At 45.1% G+C, this 18,016-nt stretch overlaps 1 protein-coding gene across 2 annotated transcripts in view; it reads right to left on the bottom strand.

Annotated features, from left to right (window-relative positions):
* Positions 1-18,016, bottom strand: part of LOC115192490 (tyrosine-protein kinase ABL2) — a 42,891-nt gene that overhangs the window by 7,279 nt on the left and 17,596 nt on the right. The window contains exons 1-8 of one of the 2 annotated variants that reach the window (XM_029751063.1): positions 3,998-4,207; positions 3,451-3,615; positions 1,917-2,212; positions 1,436-1,708; positions 1,040-1,124; positions 555-917; positions 290-442; positions 78-167 (exon numbers count right to left, since the gene is read on the bottom strand). In XM_029751063.1, the coding sequence (XP_029606923.1) occupies positions 78-167; positions 290-442; positions 555-917; positions 1,040-1,124; positions 1,436-1,708; positions 1,917-2,212; positions 3,451-3,615; positions 3,998-4,106 (1,534 nt within the window). In that variant the 5' untranslated portion in view covers positions 4,107-4,207. Of the gene's footprint in view, positions 1-77; positions 168-289; positions 443-554; positions 918-1,039; positions 1,125-1,435; positions 1,709-1,916; positions 2,213-3,450; positions 3,616-3,997; positions 4,208-18,016 lie in introns of those variants that run through there. The other variant, XM_029751062.1, reaches the window with a different exon arrangement.

Below are 18,016 nucleotides of genomic sequence, written 5' to 3'. Positions count from 1 at the left end.
ATTGAATGGAGTCAGGCAGCAGAGCTAAATGCCTTGTTTAAGCCTTAAGGGTAGTAATGTGACTGTCATACAAGTACCTTCGGAGATGCTGGAATCGTGGAACATTGTCTCAAAGGCCTGGTGGGTCTCGGCAAACGAAGGTCGGTCCAACGGGCTCCATTGCCAGCCTGATATCAAACCAAAATAAAATAAAAAGGTCAAACCCATAGCTATAAGTGAATGGATGATAGTGTGAGGGACTGTGTGTTGGTGGGACATTGTGTGTACTCAGTGCAGTGCCCATACTCACAGGCCCTCATCAGCTCATGGACTTTAGGTGGACAGCCCTCTGGCTGCTCCATGCGGTAGCCCTTCTCCAGCAGGTCGTATACCTGAGACAGGTCGATCCCTGGGTACGGAGACATACCGTACGTCGCTATCTCCCACAGCAGCACACCGAAAGCTGAGGGACAAGAGATCGTCATAGGATGAGACGAACACTCACGCTGATGTTGACTGATTTAGTACATGTGAAGGTGAAAAGGAGAGTGCTTGAAAATTTGGTTCTGACTCACCCCACACATCAGACTTGATAGAGAAGGTGTTGTAGGCCAGGCTTTCCGGGGCGGTCCACTTAATGGGGAACTTGGCTCCGGCGTGGGCTGTGTACGTGTCGCCAGTCATCAGCCTGCTCAGCCCAAAGTCAGCCACCTTCACCACGCTGTTCTCCCCCACCAGACAGTTCCTGGCTGCCAGGTCCCGGTGGATGAAGTTCTTCTTCTCCAGGTACTCCATGGCAGAGGAGATCTGCGTGGCCATGTAGAGCAGCACCACAGCGTTTACCTCCTCCCGGTCACACTCCCTCAGGTAGTCCAGCAGGTTGCCGTGAGGCATGTACTCTGTCACGATGTAGAAGGGAGGCTCCAAAGTACACACACCTGGACAGAGGCAAGCCAACAGAGGTTAGACGTAACTACGCCTCTGGAGCCTAGAAACCCAACAGCTGGTAGAAATCCCATGTGCTATTAGTAAGTGGAGCTGTACTGTGAGCAGCACTGACCTAGCAGCTGCACCAGGTTGGGATGTTTCACCTCCTTCATGACTGCTGCCTCTTTCAGGAACTCCTCCACCTCCATGGTGTCCTCCTGGAAGACAAACAAGCAGAAAGGTCAATATTCACTGGTTTTATTCAATATCTTAGTACCAGGAAACCAAGGTGAACAAAACAAGTTAAACTGTAATTAAACATTTCTCCAACAGTAGTCATTGCCACCATTGAGTTTAATTTTGGTGTAATACAACATTCCACCATCAGGTGGTGACCAACTACCACTAAATACCATGCCTCCTTCATATTCCATGATCCCATAGATGATTTCACAAAATAGAGACACTAGATGGAGGGACCTTACAGGCGACATCCAAATCACACCACCAATCTATAGAAGAGACAAACCTTCAGTGTTTTAACTGCGACGGTGAGGTTGTATTTCTTCCAGACTCCCACGTACACCTCTCCGTACTGCCCCCCACCCAGTTTGTGCTTCATGGTGATGTCGGTGCGCTCCATCTCCCACTTGTCATGGATGGGCGACACACCGTAGACGGTGGGCTTGTTGCACTTGGGCGCCGGGTAGTGGAGTGTGGTGACCAGGCCGTCGGCCACGGTGGAGTGGTGGTGCACCAGCTCGGCCAGGGTGCTGAAGCGGCTCTCTGCCGTGACGTACACCTTGGGACAGACAGAGGGTTAGGGTTATACATGTGTACACACCGAGACAGCAGCACCGTGGGGAGGAACCAGAGACGGCTAAAAAAAAAACAGAGCAGAGACATTAGCAGGGACAGAACAGTTTCACAACAAAAGTGAAGAGATGGAAGACGAGAGGACAGAGAGAGAAGCGAGACAGCCCCTCTGTAGGTCCCAGACCCCTAGCTACCTTGCCATCTGAAGCAGTGTTGATGCGGTAGTGGTAGACTCTTCCCTCGTAGCGCAGGGAGATTGACAGCTGTCCTGGACTGCTCTCGCTCTCCCGGACCAGGAAGCTACCGTTGATGAGGCTGCTGAGCAGGTATTCTGCTGCGCTGCGCGACACAGGCCCGTGGTACCAGCTGTGCTTCTCCAGGCTGTTGACGGGAGTAATGTAGTTGCTTGGCACCCAGCCCTGGCCGTTCTTCGAGCGCACCTCGCTCCACTCCCCATTCTGGTTGTAACCGAGCACCCTTAGCCTCTCACCTGGGCAGAGAGGGACAGGGAGAGAGAGAGTCAGGTAAAAGGACATCTTTAAACATTTAGAGCCACTTCAGGACATTGACACCGATTGAAGTTTGGCGCTTTTGACTCCTCCATAGGCTTTAAATAGCCCCCGTTGATGCATCATTTACTGCGGTGCCAAGAGGAAGGGCAGGGCATGTAGCAACTTGGTCTGCTGCGTTGTCTGCCTCCTATGAGATCAGCAGTGGAGACTGGAGGGAGTGCCTCTTGCAGAGAGACAGAGAGACTGCAGTACTTTACTGTAGAGGAGCTGTGTGGCTGTGTAACTGAAACACGCCCTGGCTGGCCGGCAGCTCCCTGCAGCCATTCAAAGCTGCTCCCAATGAGAAGATAATGACAGTGAGATGTTATGGCACGGCCTGGAGATGGGACTGCGCCAAGCTTTCTTCCACTTATTCCCTCTCTCCTACTCGCTCGCCCTCTGTACATCATGGGCTAAGCCGAGCGTGCTGCAGACTCAATACCCTCTGGTGCCACAGAGGCCATAGCTACAGGCTCTATTGACACTGGATAGCCGCGGAGGCAGAAAAACAACATTGGGCCGGCCAAAACAGTCACACTACACAGTTTCCTCTGCGACACACCGTGGGCAGCCAGAGAGCTGGCCTCCGGGTGGAAACAGTGAATGTCAGGCAGCTCGTGGCGGACATTACTGGTCTGAGGCATGGCATTGATCTGAGACCCTCTGATCACCCACTGCTGGGTTTATCCACCTGTTATTATTACAGTTGAAAGGATTACACATTAAAAGTGCAATGGAGTCAAACACAGGTGTGGGAGGGCTGGCCTGCCCGCCTCTCCATTGAGCACTCAGTGACTCACAGTCTAAGCATTAGCCTCATCTTAGGCAGCAGCCTTGGGGTGACTTGTGGAGGCAGGCATCGGCTTATTAAGATATCGCTTTAATGCTTTTATATTAGTTAATTTAAAAAGTCCCGCTCACACCCACATATTATTTTTAAGCTTGTTACCCAGTATGATCAGCAGGGACACGGATTAAATACAACGAGAAAGTAGAACAAAGGAATTGTTATAAACTAAAATATAGTTGAATGGTACAATGACACCATACTTTGAGGAAATCTCTTCAGTAAGAACTGCCCCATATCTCTGGGAGCGAGTCATCTTTAGATAAAGGAGTGGTTTGTGATGATCTGTTTGGAAAGCCTATTGATAAAAAGCTCTTTCAGAGTACATACCTTTCGTGATGCTCAGCGTGTTGTCGCCACTGGCAACAAAGTCATAAAGTGCAACAAAGAGGTTGGGATCGCTCTCGGCAGCACCCAGCAGGTTCTCCTTGGAGCTCCAGCGTACCGCCTCCGTCAATGCTGCCGAGTCCAGGCCGAAGGGCCGGTGGAGGGCCTCTGGAGAGAGGGAGAGAGGACAGGGAGAGATGGATAAAGAAAGAGGTTGGTGAGTGGATCAGAGGTCAAGCTGCCTAAAAACTCTGGAAATCATGATTTAACATAGCCACAGATATGCCTAACAAAACGCATACATATGTACACAAATTCACATAACAAATGCAGTCTGCCTTTTAGAGACCCCAAAACCAGCATCCCTTTCCTATCGCCCACTTACGTTTTGCCACAGTCTGTTCTTCTGTTCCTTTAACAATCAGCTCAAATTATATTTGAAATAGCCATTTACCAGTGCCAACATAATATCAGTAACTGTCCAGTGAATAGGCAGCCTGAGTCTACCCAAATAGACAGACAGAAAGAGCCCGGTTGAAGGAGTAGCTACCTGAGAGTCTAGGCCCGTCCACATCCTTTGCCCCAGTATAGGGCCGGCCTGTCAGCCTAACCCACTCTTCCTCAAAACTGCTGCTGGGTTGAAGGGTCCTCAAATACATACTCTGCCTGTCCACTTCACTTCACTTCACTTTCCACACACACTAATCTGAGATGTGAGGACTAGGTCCAACATGAACTTTCTACTTGGCTTTTTTTCCCCTGCCTGTATATAAAGAGTGTAGGAGGTGCGGGGAGGGGCTGTCTGTCGGCGTGGTCGGAAAGATACTGCGGGCCTCCACCCACACAACATGCCTGAGCCTCGCTCGCTCACAGGGCTCCTCAACAGCTGCCAACAACCTCCACAACATGTCTGGGCAGCTGCTGAAAGGGGCTTACCGGCTGCCAGGGAGAGAGGGACAAGAGTGAAATAAAGACAGTGAAGGAGAGGATGAAAGAGGCATTTAAAAAGAAAGTTGAGAGTGGGCATGGAGAGAGCAATCTACTTGCCGGAAGATTACTTTTTCATGTATGGAGAAAATTTAACAACTCATTCACGGAGCCTATAAAACAAAAGAATGACTGGCTGGCTACACCCACGTTATGCATGTACAATAAGTGACTGGAACCATCAGTGGAAGTCTGTGGTGGTCAGTAGCTAATGGTTACCAGTAAATAATTTACTGAAAGGCATCATTACTTCCTATTACACTTCCTTTTAACCATGACGTTCTACACAGACATAAAAAACAATAGGGTCTGATAAGTCAGGGTACACACTGTGCAAGACTGAGTTGAATTCCAGCTTGGCCTCAACAACTAAGTCATGCATCTGAACCAAATAGTTGAAAAATGGCCCAGATCTCCAAATCCAACCTAATGAGTGGAATGTGTGAAATAGGGAGTAAAACAGGAAACACACTGAACTAAAGTACACAGAGTGCCATTCTAAAACACAATAAACTAATTATGCAGCGCTCCATTCAAAATATTTAGCAAGCAAACTCTGTCCATACACAGTACACCACATGGAAGCAGTATATTAAATCCGTCAAGACATCTCCTGAGGACTAAAGTGGCCACGACGTCAGGTGTGACCCTGCCCCATCTAGGCGTCATGTTCTCCCACCTTTGTTCCCCACCAGCATATGCTGCAGGTCGGTCGCCGTCAACTGGCTCAGCCACAGCTCCCAGTACATCTTCCACTTCGTTCCCAGTACAACACAGACGTCTGACCAGTTCCCTCTCTCTAAACTTCTCCACAGAGGCAGTGAGTGAGGGAGTCACTGAGACCCCCCACACATTTGATTTATTCACCCCGAGTGAATTAGGGTGTCTGAAGCACTACTAATAGGTTCCCGCTGGGCTGGGTTTGCTTTTCAACCCAGAGGCTTCCACTCTCAGCTTTTGATGTGGGTTTCAAAAGTCAAACTTTCCAAGGCTGGTACAGGGAAGTAAATCCATGATCATGGTTCTCCGTGGTGAAATCCCACAGAGAGGGGCTTGCTGTGTGTGTCAGACAGAGGAAAGCTGAGCTCACTGGGGAAGTGAGTTGTGGTGGAGGTCTCTTTAGGAACAGAACAAAGCGTGGGGTAGGGGCAGTCATGAGGTCCACAGCAGATTCTAGTGGTCCTATGGGAGAGGGCCCCTGTGCCACGTGCCGAGACCCACTCATAGCCTCCAGGAAGGGGCTGAACAGACTGAGGAGGAGGGGGGGATGGAGGAAGGGCAAGAGGGCACTGCAACTGCTACAAGGCCTCGATGGCCTCATGTCAGAACAACACTGCTGCAGCACATCACACTTCTATCATACACTACAGAGTGCACAGTGCAGGCCGCAATACTTTTACACAGTCAGCCTCAAGCCTCTTTTCCACTGAGAGCTGGAGAACATTTGAAATTCAACTCATGAAGTGTTAACCTGTTGGGGATAGGGGGCAGTATTTACACGGCCGGATAAAAAAACGTACCCGATTTAATCTGGTTACTACTCTTGCCCAGAATATGCATATAATTATTGGCTTTGGATAGAAAACACCCTAAAGTTTCTAAAACTGTTTGAATGGTGTCTGTGAGTATAACAGAACTCATATGGCAGGCAAAAACCTGAGAAGATTCTGACCAGGAAGTGGCCTGTCTGACAAGTTGTTGTCCATCTTGGCTCTTTTTATTGAAGACTGAGGATCTTTGCTGTAACGTGACACTTCCTACGGCTCCCATAGGCTCTCAGAACCCGGGAAAAAGCTGAATGACGTAATTCAAGGCCCAGGCTGAAACACACTAGCGCGTTTGGCAAGTGCTCTATCAGAGGGCCATAAAACGAGGCTCGTGCATGAGGGGATAGCATGCTATTACTTTCTCTCTCGTTGAATGTAAACAGGCTTTGCCGGTCGGAATATTATCGCTTTTTTACGAGAAAAGTGGCATAAAATTGATTTTAAACAGCGGTTGACATGCTTCGAAGTACGGTAATGGAATATTTAGAATTTTTTTGTCACGAAATGCGCCATGCTCGTAACCCTTATTTATCCTTCGGATAGTGTCTTGAACGCACAAACAAAACGCCGCTGTTTGAACATAACTATGGATTATTTGGGACCAAACCAACATTTGTTATTGAAGTAGAAGTCCTGGGAGTGCATTCTGACGAAGACAGCAAAGGTAATAACATTTTTCTTATAGTAAATCTGACTTTGGTGAATGCTAAACTTGCTGGGTGTCTAAATAGCTAGCCCTGTGATGCCGGGCTATCTACTTAGAATATTGCAAAATGTGCTTTCACCGAAAAGCTATTTTAAAATCGGACATATCGAGTGCATAGAGGAGTTCTGTATCTATAATTCTTAAAATAATTGTTATGCTTTTTGTGAACGTTTATCGTGAGTAATTTAGTAAATTCACCGGAAGTGTTCGGTGGGAATGCTAGTCACATGCTAGTCACCTGCTAATGTAAAAAGCTGGTTTTTGATTTAAATATGAACTTGATTGAACAGACATGCATGCATGTATTGCATAACATAATGTCCTAAGATTGTCATCTGATGAAGATCATCAAAGGTTAGTGCTGCATTTAGCTGTGGTTTGGGTTTATGTGACATTATATGCTAGCTTGAAAAATGGGTGTCTGATTATTTCTGGCTGGGTACTCTGCTGACATAATCTAATGTTTTGCTTTCGTTGTAAAGCCTTTTTGAAATCGGACAGTGTGGTTAGATTAACGAGAGTCTTGTCTTTAAAATGCTGTAAAATAGTCATATGTTTGAGAAATTGAAGTAATAGCATTTCTAAGCTTTTTGAATAACGCGCCACGGGATTCAACTGGCTGTTGAGTAGGTGGGACGCTTGCCCAGAGAGGTTCAATAATTGCAGTCAGATAATGGCCAAATGTCTATGTATTAATTCCATTTTCTATATCAACTAAGGATACGATAATTTGATCTAAACCTTTAATCACAAATCATTGAATAATAAACTCATTCAACACAAGAATGATAGAAAATAAATAGCTGATCTGGAATATGAATCACCAACAACAACCACTGTTTGGCAAGACATAAGCCTCAGGTCTCATTTTACAACTATTGACTATTCCTCAGTGAGGCTGTGGACATCTTCAGATTGATCCACACCAGTTGGCATGTCATGCATGAGGTACATCGTGTGCCTGTCAGAGTGCCAGTATGGGTGCGTGCCTTTGGTGCGTAGAACGGCTGAGGACTGGGGGCAGGGACTCTGGGAATTGGCCATGACAGCCCCAGACAGCTGAGACAGTGGTGCCCATCCAGCCCTGCTTCAGCTCAATGGGCATATTGAGAAAGACTGACTCCCCTGGTCACCCTATCCCGCCCCAGCCGCTCCCACAGCTGTTAGTATGGTCTGTCCAGGCATGTGGCAGCTGAACCAGCTACCTCTGCACCCTCCCAATCCCTGTACAGGACCGCATGTGAATCCTTTCACTGTGCCCTGTCACACTACCTAACCTAATACAAAACATGACCAGGCCTCAGTCAGTGTAATACAATTAGCCTATTACAACGAGACACGACTGACAGCACCTAAACCACATGCAATATTACGCAGCACGACCGTCCTCTGGCCTGGGAATATTTTATTGCCCCATTGCAAAACAAAGCAACATCACTGCCATAAATAACTCCTGAATAATGACAGCATTCAGATAGAGCCAGACGAAATGTAAACAATAAGTTGAGACAATGTCACTGATGAGAGGTACACAACACAAGACAAATTAATGAGGGATGAACACACAGACAGGTCTTTAGCAAGAGGAACAGTGGGTCAGAACAGGCTGACGGACCTTTAGCTGAACAGCAGTGGACATTGCCACTTCAACTCAAATCTGTAGAGGACAGTGGTACAGACAGATCCCCATGAAGGAGTCTAGTGAAGAGGCTGTGGCAGAGTTGGCAGCAGCCATCTGTTGTTAATGAGGACACACACAATGTCACCATTCACATCACAAGTGTGGGGAGTCCATCTCTAGCAGTTTGTTCGATTAGGAAAAGTGGACCATCATCCTTAATTTGTTACCTCTCCAGGCAAAGTGAGCATTAGTCCGTTTTCACATTGACGACAGCAAAGGGATATTTGAGAGGTTCTCAAGAGGTATCAATTCTCGAGAGACCATACTGTTGTGTAAACTTCCTAAACTATCACGACTCAAGCGCTACCTCAGACACTCACTCGTCTCATTGAGCTCAACACTACTACAGTATAAATGGTAATAGTAGAGCAATGTTTTTGAAACAGCTAAAATGGATAGATATTTTCCTTATATTTGAGACTTGTTTTTATCGAGTTAGGCTGTTAACAACCTGAAATTGTGACAGAAGCTGCCGCCTGCACTGAGCCAAACTACGGAAGCCCATTCCAGTCACATTGTTTTTTTTTCATAAAAAAAGTAAATAGGACTAACATCTCAACTTTTTAGATATGCAAGTACATTTCTAGATGTGTCAGTCAAAATACGTAAGTCAAAATGTTTAGATAGTTGTTCAAACCAAAAAATGAGTGGGAGGGAATGGTTTTCCTGGACAACCTAACCAGGTAAAACTCCTGGTATGACACAGTAATAAATTAAACTGCAGAAAAAAATGGTTTTATATGGGCTACATCATTCCTAATCAGGTCATATGTTTTTTGTTTGAATTTTTTACTCCTGGTCCTAGGGAGGATGAAAACTAAATCCTGTCAAAAACATCATGAAGTGAATCAGTCTTAACAACAGTACCGTGTCCCTCTTTTCAATGCTTTTGGGTCAAATGCCAGCTCGCCACACGTTTCCCGGTGGTCCTACTGTGCTCATCTCTGCAACAGGGATAGATGGAAATCACCACACAATGCTACAAATGAAGAAACATAACCAATACAGTGCATTCGGAAAGTATTCCAATCCCTTGACATTTTCCACATTACAGCCTTGTTCTAAAATTGATTAAATTAAATGTTTCCCCTCATCAAACTACACACAATAACCCAGAGTCAAAATGTTGAGATATGGTCTTAGTTGATCACCTACAGACTCTAAGAAACAAGACCGCCTGGTCTGATGAAACCAAGATTGAACTCTCTGGCCTGAATGCCAAGTGTCACGTCTGGAGGAAACCAGTCACAGTGAAGCATGGTGGCGGCAGCATCATGCGGTGATGTTTTTCAGCAGCAGGGACTGGTAGAATAGTCAGGATAAAGATAAACGGAGCAAAGTACAGAGAGATCCTTGATGAAAACCTGCTCTAGAGCACTCAGGACCTCAGACTGGGACGAAGGTTAACCTTCCACCAGGTCAACGACCCTAAGCATACTAGAGGTCAACCGATTATGATTTTTCAACGCCGATACCGATTATTGGGAGGACCGAACAAAGCCGATACCGATTAAAAGACTATTTTTTTTATTTATAATAATAACAATTACGACAATACTGAATGAACACTTAATATAATACATTAATAAAATCAATTTAGCCTCAAATAAATAATGAAACATGTTCAATTTGGTTTAAATAATGCAAAAACAAAGTGCTGAAGAAGAAAGTAAAAGTGCAATATGTGCCATGTAAAAAAGCTAACGTTTAAGTTCCTTGCTCAGAACATGAGAACATATGAAAGCTGGTGGTTCCTTTTAACATGAGTCTTCAATATTCCCAGGTAAGAAGTTTTAGGTTGTAGTTATTATAGGAATTATAGGACTCTCTCTCTCCATACCATTTGTATTTCATATACCTTTGACTATTGGATGTTCTTATAGGCACTTTAGTATTGCCAGTGTAACAGTATAGCTTCCGTCCCTCTCCTCGCTCCTACCTCGAACCAGGAACACGACAACAGCCACCCTGGAAGCATCGTTACCCATCGCTCCACAAAAGCCGCGGCCCTTGCAGAGCAAGGGGAACAACTACTTCATGGTCTCAGAGCGAGTGACGTCACCGATTGAAACGCTATCAGCGCGCACCCCGCTAACTAGCTAGCCATTTCACACCGGTTACACCAGCCTAATCTCGGGAGTTGATAGGCTTGAAGTCATAAACAGCTCAATGCTTGAAGCACAGCGAAGAGCTGCTGGCAAACACACGAAAGTGCTGTTTGAATGAATGCTTACGAGCCTGCTGCTGCCTACCATCGCTCAGTCAGACTGCTCTATCAAATAATAGACTTAATTATAACATAACACACAGAAATACGAGCCTTAGGTCATTAATATGGTCGAATCCGGAAACTATCACCTCGAAAAGAAAACATTTATTATTTTAGTGAAATACGGAACCGTTCCGTATTTTATCTAACGGGTGGCATCCATAAGTCTAAATATTCCTGTTACATTGCACAACCTTCAATGTTATGTCATAATTACATAAAATTCTGGCAAATTAGTTTGCAAGGAGCCAGGCGCCCCAAACTGTTGCATATACCCTGACTCTGCGTGCAATGAACGGAAGAGAAGTGACAATTTCCCTAGTTAAATATTGCCTGCTAACCTGGATTTATTTAAACTAAATATGCAGGTTTAAAAAATACACTGCTCAAAAAAATAAAGGGAACACTTAAACAACACAATGTAACTCCAAGTCAATCACACTTCTGTGAAATCAAACTGTCCACTTAGGAAGCAACACTGATTGACAATACATTTCACATGCTGTTGTGCAAATGGAATAGACAACAGGTGGAAATTATAGGCAATTAGCAAGACACCCCCAAAAAAGGAGTGGTTCTGCAGGTGGGGACCACAGACCACTTCTCAGTTCCTATGCTTCCTGGCTGATGTTTTGGTCACTTTTGAATGCTGGCGGTGCTTTCACTCTAGTGGTAGCATGAGACGGAGTCTACAAACCACACAAGTGGCTCAGGTAGTGCATCTCATCCAGGATGGCACATCAATGCGAGCTGTGGCAAGAAGGTTTGCTGTGTCTGTCAGCGTAGTGTCCAGAGCATGGAGGCGCTACCAGGAGACAGGCCAGTACATCAGGAGACGTGGAGGAGGCCGTAGGAGGGCAACAACCCAGCAGCAGGACCGCTACCTCCGCCTTTGTGCAAGGAGGAGCAGGAGAAGCACTGCCAGAGCCCTGCAAAATGACCTCCAGCAGGCCACAAATGTGCATGTGTCTGCTCAAACGGTCAGAAACAGACTCCATGAGGGTGGTATGAGGGCCCGACGTCCACAGGTGGGGGTTGTGCTTACAGCCCAACACCGTGCAGGACGTTTGGCATTTGCCAGAGAACACCAAGATTTGCAAATTCGCCACTGTCGCCCTGTGCTCTTTACAGATGAAAGCAGGTTCACACTGAGCACGTGACAGACGTGACAGAGTCTGGAGACACCGTGGAGAACGTTCTGCTGCCTGCAACATCCTCCAGCATGACCGGTTTGGCGGTGGGTCAGTCATGGTGTGGGGTGGCATTTCTTTGGGGCCGCACAGCCCTCCATGTGCTCGCCAGAGGTAGCCTGACTGCCATTAGGTACCGAGATGAGATCCTCAGACCCCTTGTGAGACCCGGTTGGCCCGGGTTCCTCCTAATGCAAGACAATGCTAGACCTCATGTGGCTGGAGTGTGTCAGCAGTTCCTGCAAGAGGAAGGCATTGATGCTATGGACTGGCCCGCCCGTTCCCCAGACCTGAATCCAATTGAGCACATCTGGGACATCATGTCTCGCTCCATCCACCAACGCCACGTTGCACCACAGACTGTCCAGGAGTTGGCGGATGCTTTAGTCCAGGTCTAGGAGGAGATCCCTCAGGAGACCATCTGCCACCTCATCAGGAGCATGCCCAGGCATTGTTGGGAGGTCATACAGGCACGTGGAGGCCACACACATTACTGAGCCTCATTTTGACTTGTTTTTAGGACATTACATCAAAGTTGGATCAGCCTGTAGTGTGGTTTTCCACTTTAATTTTGAGTGTGACTCCAAATCCAGACCTCCATGGGTTGATAAATTGGATTTCCATTGATTATTTTTGTATGATTTTGTTGTCAGCACATTCAACTATGTAAAGAAAAAAGTATTTAATAAGATTATTTATTTCATTCCGATCTAGGATGTGTTGTTTAAGTGTTCCCTTTATTTTTTTGAGCAGTATATATACTTCTGTATATTGATTTTAAGAAAGGCATTGATGTTTATGGTTAGGTACATTCGTGCAACAATTGTGCTTTTTTCACAAATGCGCTTTTGTTAAATCATCCCCCGTTTGGCGAAGTTGGTCTTCACACAGTTCGCAACGAGCCAGATGGCCCAAACTGCTGCATGTACCCCGACTCTGTTGCACAGAACGCAAGAGAAGTGTCAATTTCCATAGTTTAATTTATTTTATGTTAGCAGGCAATATTAACTAAATATGCAGGTTTAAAAATAAATACTTGCGTATTGATTTTAAGAAAGGCATTGATGTTTATGGTTAGGTACACATTGGTGCAACGACAGTGCTTTTTCGCCAATGCGCTTGTTAAATAACTGTTTGGCAAAGTAGGCTATGATTCAATGATAAATGAACAGGCACCGCATCGATTATATGCAACGCAGGACAAGCTAGATAAACTAGTAATATCATCAACCATGTGTAGTTAACTAGTGATTATGTAAAGATTGTTTTTTTATAAGATACTTTAAATGCTAGCTAGCACCTTACCATGGCTCCTTGCTGCACAACAGGTAGGTCAGCCTGCCACGCAGTCTACTCGTGGAGTGCAATGTAATTGGCCATGATCGGTGTCCAAAAATGCCAATTACCGATTGTTATGAAAACTTGAAAATCGGCCCCAATTAAAATCGGCCATTCCGATTAAAATCGGTCGACCTCTAAAGCATACAGCCAAGACAACGCAGGAGTGGCTTCGGGACAAGTCTCTGAACGTCCTTGAGTGGCCCAGCCAGAGCCCGGACTTGAACCTGATCTAACATCTCTGGAGAGACCTGAAAATAGCTGTGCAGCAATGCTCCCCATTCAACCTGAGCTGGAGAGGATCTGCAGAGAAGTATGGGAGAAATGCCCCAAATACAGGTTTGCCAAGCTTGTAGCATCATACCCAAGAAGACTTTAAGCACCTTTGGCAATGATTACATCCTCAAAGTACTGAGTAAAGCATCTGAATACTTATGTAAATGTATTTTTTTCAAAAGTAAATTTGCCAAAAATAAATACAACTTTTTTGGGGTTTGTCATTATGGGGTATTGTGTGTAGATTGATGATAATCTTTTTTTACAAAATTTTTGAATGAGGCTGTGACGTAACAAAATGCTTTATATGCATTCTATTTTGGGGTGGTGGGAATGGGCTTCCATATAAAACAGCTCAACATCTCAACTCCCTGGTGAATTACACCCACATTTTCAGTTGCAATTTGTTGTAAGGTAGGTCTACTGTACTTTGTTGTAAGGTAGGTCTACTGTACTTTTATATTCATATTGGAGGGGTGATCGTTCATTTTTGAATGGCTCACGTTACTTGAACACATGTTGTTAGCTTTAATTAGCAATAACTGCTTTTGTCTTGAAGTTAAAATGTAATGAGTGTGCAGCTGAGAAAATAAACCCTTTGTCTGCACATGCTTGTGAATTGTTGAGTTATTCAAGAGTGTAATATGGTTTTGTTGAAATAATTAAGAGTGTAGTTGGTCTAATATAGTTAGCACTGCTTAGCCTCCTGGATAGTGGCTAATATGACATTTATGGTACTTTTGAGCTGCGAAGCAAGAACATCAACTGAACCCTCTTGGCTCGTGTCATTCCCGTAGCTAATGTGAAATTGGAAAGTGTATGTACATATTATGTCAATTAAAATGTTGTCCCGATAACGCCTATTGTCACTGAATAGAGTTTAGAATTAACTTGACAAGTCATCAGTGTAATCTGATTTCAACACAGCAGGGGCTAATAATAATATTCTTCCAGACAGTTGAGTCACATTGTTCCAAAGCACTGCCAAAAAAAACACATGGGGCGACATTAAAGTATAGAACAAAGCGACAGACAATTCTAACAGGTATTGACATTAACTTTTTTAGCCAAGTAAGGCTGATTTTTCACTTGTCAGAAAGCTCAAAAATACAAAATTGTCTTACACCATAGGCCAAAAAAGGTAGCTGAAAATTGTGTTGTATGATGCAAGGAACCACTTTGCAAAATAACCTTCCTTATTATCACTGGTATTGACAATGGAAGGCTGCTGGTCTCTGATCCCATGCATTAGATCTCCTGCCATTGTGGCTTTGACTAAGGCACTTAACCCTCCACAAAGTAAAATACTGCACTGATAGGCTACAATATAAACACGTGGTCTGTCAACCCTCCATCTGGAAAGTTACTGGGTGTGCAGGCTGTTTATCCTACCCTGCTCAAACACAGTCAGCTTATCAAGGTCTTATTGAGCAGCTGATTTTTTTCTTCTACAATGTTGTGTGTTTGAGCAGGGCTGTAGCAAAACCCTGCACACCCAGTAGCTCTCCTGGACTCTCCGGGAGGAGGGTTGGCCATCCTACAACATCACAATCACAACCAAATACTTGTCTCTTAACAAAATAATTCCCTCATTAAATAAACCATGGACCATATGGCTAAGGTAGCAAGGTAGCCAACTAAGATGTTCATTTATTTGTAAGGTAAAATATTCTGTGTTCAGGGGAGAGCTTGGCAACATCGGAGTTACTTGTCAATTAGGCTATTCTAAGAATATTTTTTTACTTTGTCAGAATTACAGTGCCAGAACTCTAGCCAATTTTGAGCACTTGAGAGACGGTTTTACAACCGGAGTATGCTCCATTGGTTTCATCAACTGCACACCCATATCAACTACGGCGTGTTGGCCATTTGCGGTTATACGCGAGTGCCGGTGGAAAGTTATTTTAGGACATCGTACATGCTATTGCTAAATGGTTAACTTGAGAGATAGCCGATTCAAAATACACATTACCAAAAGTATGTGGACACCTGCTCTTTGAACATCTAATTTCAAAATCATGGACATTAATATGGAGTTGGTCCCTCCTTTACAGCTATAACAGCCTCCATTCTTTTGGGATGGCTTTCCACTGGATGTTGGAACATTGCTGTGGATACTTGCTTCCATTCAGCCACAAGGGGCCAAGCCTGAACCATGAAAAACAGCCCCAGAGCATTAATCCTCCTCCACCAAACTTTACAGTTCTCCCTTTCGTATTCGGGCAGTTATCTGGGTTTGGCTGATGCCAGGAGAAAGCTTCGTTATTCGGACTGCCAGATGGTGAAGCGTGATTCCAGAGAATGCGTTTCCACTGCTCCAGAGTGCAATAGCGGCGAGCTTTACACCACTCCAGCCGACGCTTGGCATTGCGCATGGTGAACTTAGGCTTGTACGCGTGCGGTTGTTCGGCCATGGAAACCCATTTCACGAAACTCCAGACTAAAAGTTATTGTTCCGATGTTGCTTCCAGAGGCAGTTTGGAACTCGGTAGTAAGTGTTGCAACCAAGACAGTCATTTTTTTAAATGCACTTCAGCACTCACGTTCTGTGAGCTTGTGTGTCCTACCACTTTGCGGCTGAGTTGTTGCTACTACACTTTTGCACTTCAGAATAACAGCACTTAGAGCTACCCCAGTCAACCAGCAGGGCAGACATTTACCGAACTGACTTGTTGGAAAGGTGGCATCCTATGATGGTGCCACGTGGAAAGTCACTGAGCTCTTCAGTAAGGCCATTCTACTGTCAAAGTTTGTCTATGGAGATTGCATGGTTGCGTGCTCGATTTTATACACTTGTCAGCAATGGGTGTGGCTGAAATATCCAAATCCACTAATTTGAAGGGGTGTCCACATACTTTTGTATATAGAGTGTATATTGTGTAGTTTGGCTGGTTATTTAGTTCGTACACATACAAACAGCATGGCTTTTCCAGGATTTTCATTACTGACCAAAAATGAGAACTCACTGGCAATTATCATCAACAACGCATCTCGCGACCGAGCGTGCCTTTCAACGCAGGCCTACAATAATTATACTCTGATGCGCTCAGCAGAGATTGGCAGGACAGGGAGCAAACCATTGCACCAGGAGGACACTTTGATCCAATTATGATTGGAGTAATCTAACTGCTAAAATGCTAAACTGCTAAAATTACTAAACTGTAATTGTTTGATAGTGATTTCTGCGTGTTTTTCTTCTTTACTTGTCCATTCGGACAACTTATATGTATAATCTATTTGTCCCCCAAAACAAACACACTTGCCCCGGGCAAGCGGACAAGCGTTAATGTCGAGCCCTGGGTAATGATGAAACTTGCCTTAAACACTGATCACCCAACTATTTCATTTGGCCTACACATTCAGGAAACACACACTCAAGATTGACATAATTGATTAACAACTTTCCCTAAATCAGGCAGATAAGGATGAACAGCTGAAGTTTGATCCAGACAGCTCTGAGTAGCTATAGTGGTGGTAGTGGTTGTGCAAACCATTATGGAAGAGGTCAGCGCCTTAGTGGCGCTAATAGGCCTTACTGGCAGGACCCCTCAACCCCCCTGCCCATCTACATCCTGGTCCCATAAATGTCAGTGAGCAAATAATGAGACGCCAGGGTGCTGGGAAACGCCATGCATCTTTCATCTAGCCATGCTCCACTAAGCATGCACAAATTACAGACTGGGCAATGGCCTGTAAATCAGACATTTTAATAATGGGCCTCTTGCCCTCCGCCTGCCCACCACAGCCCTTTAATTGGTTAATGTGGAGTAAGTGCATCCTCCCAGGCTTGCTCACAACACAGTAAGTGGTGGTCTACATAATTCTCTGTAGTGGACTAGAGCAGTGTTTACCCAACACCAGTCCTTGTGTACCCCCAAAAGTACACCTTTTTGTTGTAGCCCTGGACAAGCCCACCTGATGAATGAGTTGCATCAGGTTAATTTGGCAGGGGCTACAACAACAGAAAAGTGTGCGCCGTTGGGGGTACCAGATGACTGGAGTTTGGAAACACTGGACTACAGGAAGGCCTTCTGCTATGCCTCACCTTTCCTTTAAACATTTTGGAGGCACCTGATAGTTGAGTGAGGCTGAAAATGATACCATACCGAGACTGACTGATGTTCCTATTGATGTTTTGAGTCTGATCCAAGGTAAACAAAATCAAACGCAACAGACTATTATTGCCTAAATTAAATCTTGCACAATGTTAAGTTAGTGTTGTTTATATCCAAATCAAACAATGAAGAGTGGAAAATGAAGTTAGTCAAAACATTTGGCATGGGCCTGCTCTTGTTTTGTTCAATGCAAAAACTCGAAGAGCACCCCTATTATGTAACGTGTGACGCTCATTGGGCCACTCACTTTGTAGAAACTGAAGTATGTGTCTGGGCCTGGCAGTAGTCTACAGTTGCGTTGTGCTAGGCTGTGTGACGCAGCAGAAGGGTGTGGTATGATTGGCATCATCCACCACAAGGACAAGATCCAGCAGATCTCAGGAGAGGCCCAGCTTAAGACAGCCAGACAGAGAGCATAGGGTTGGGGAGGGTCTTGCCCAATCGGATGGGGTGATATTCT

The sequence above is a fragment of the Salmo trutta genome, chromosome 4, assembly GCF_901001165.1.
Source record: "Salmo trutta chromosome 4, fSalTru1.1, whole genome shotgun sequence".
Lineage (NCBI taxonomy): Eukaryota > Metazoa > Chordata > Actinopteri > Salmoniformes > Salmonidae > Salmo > Salmo trutta.
This window is presented reverse-complemented; position numbering and strand designations above follow the sequence as displayed.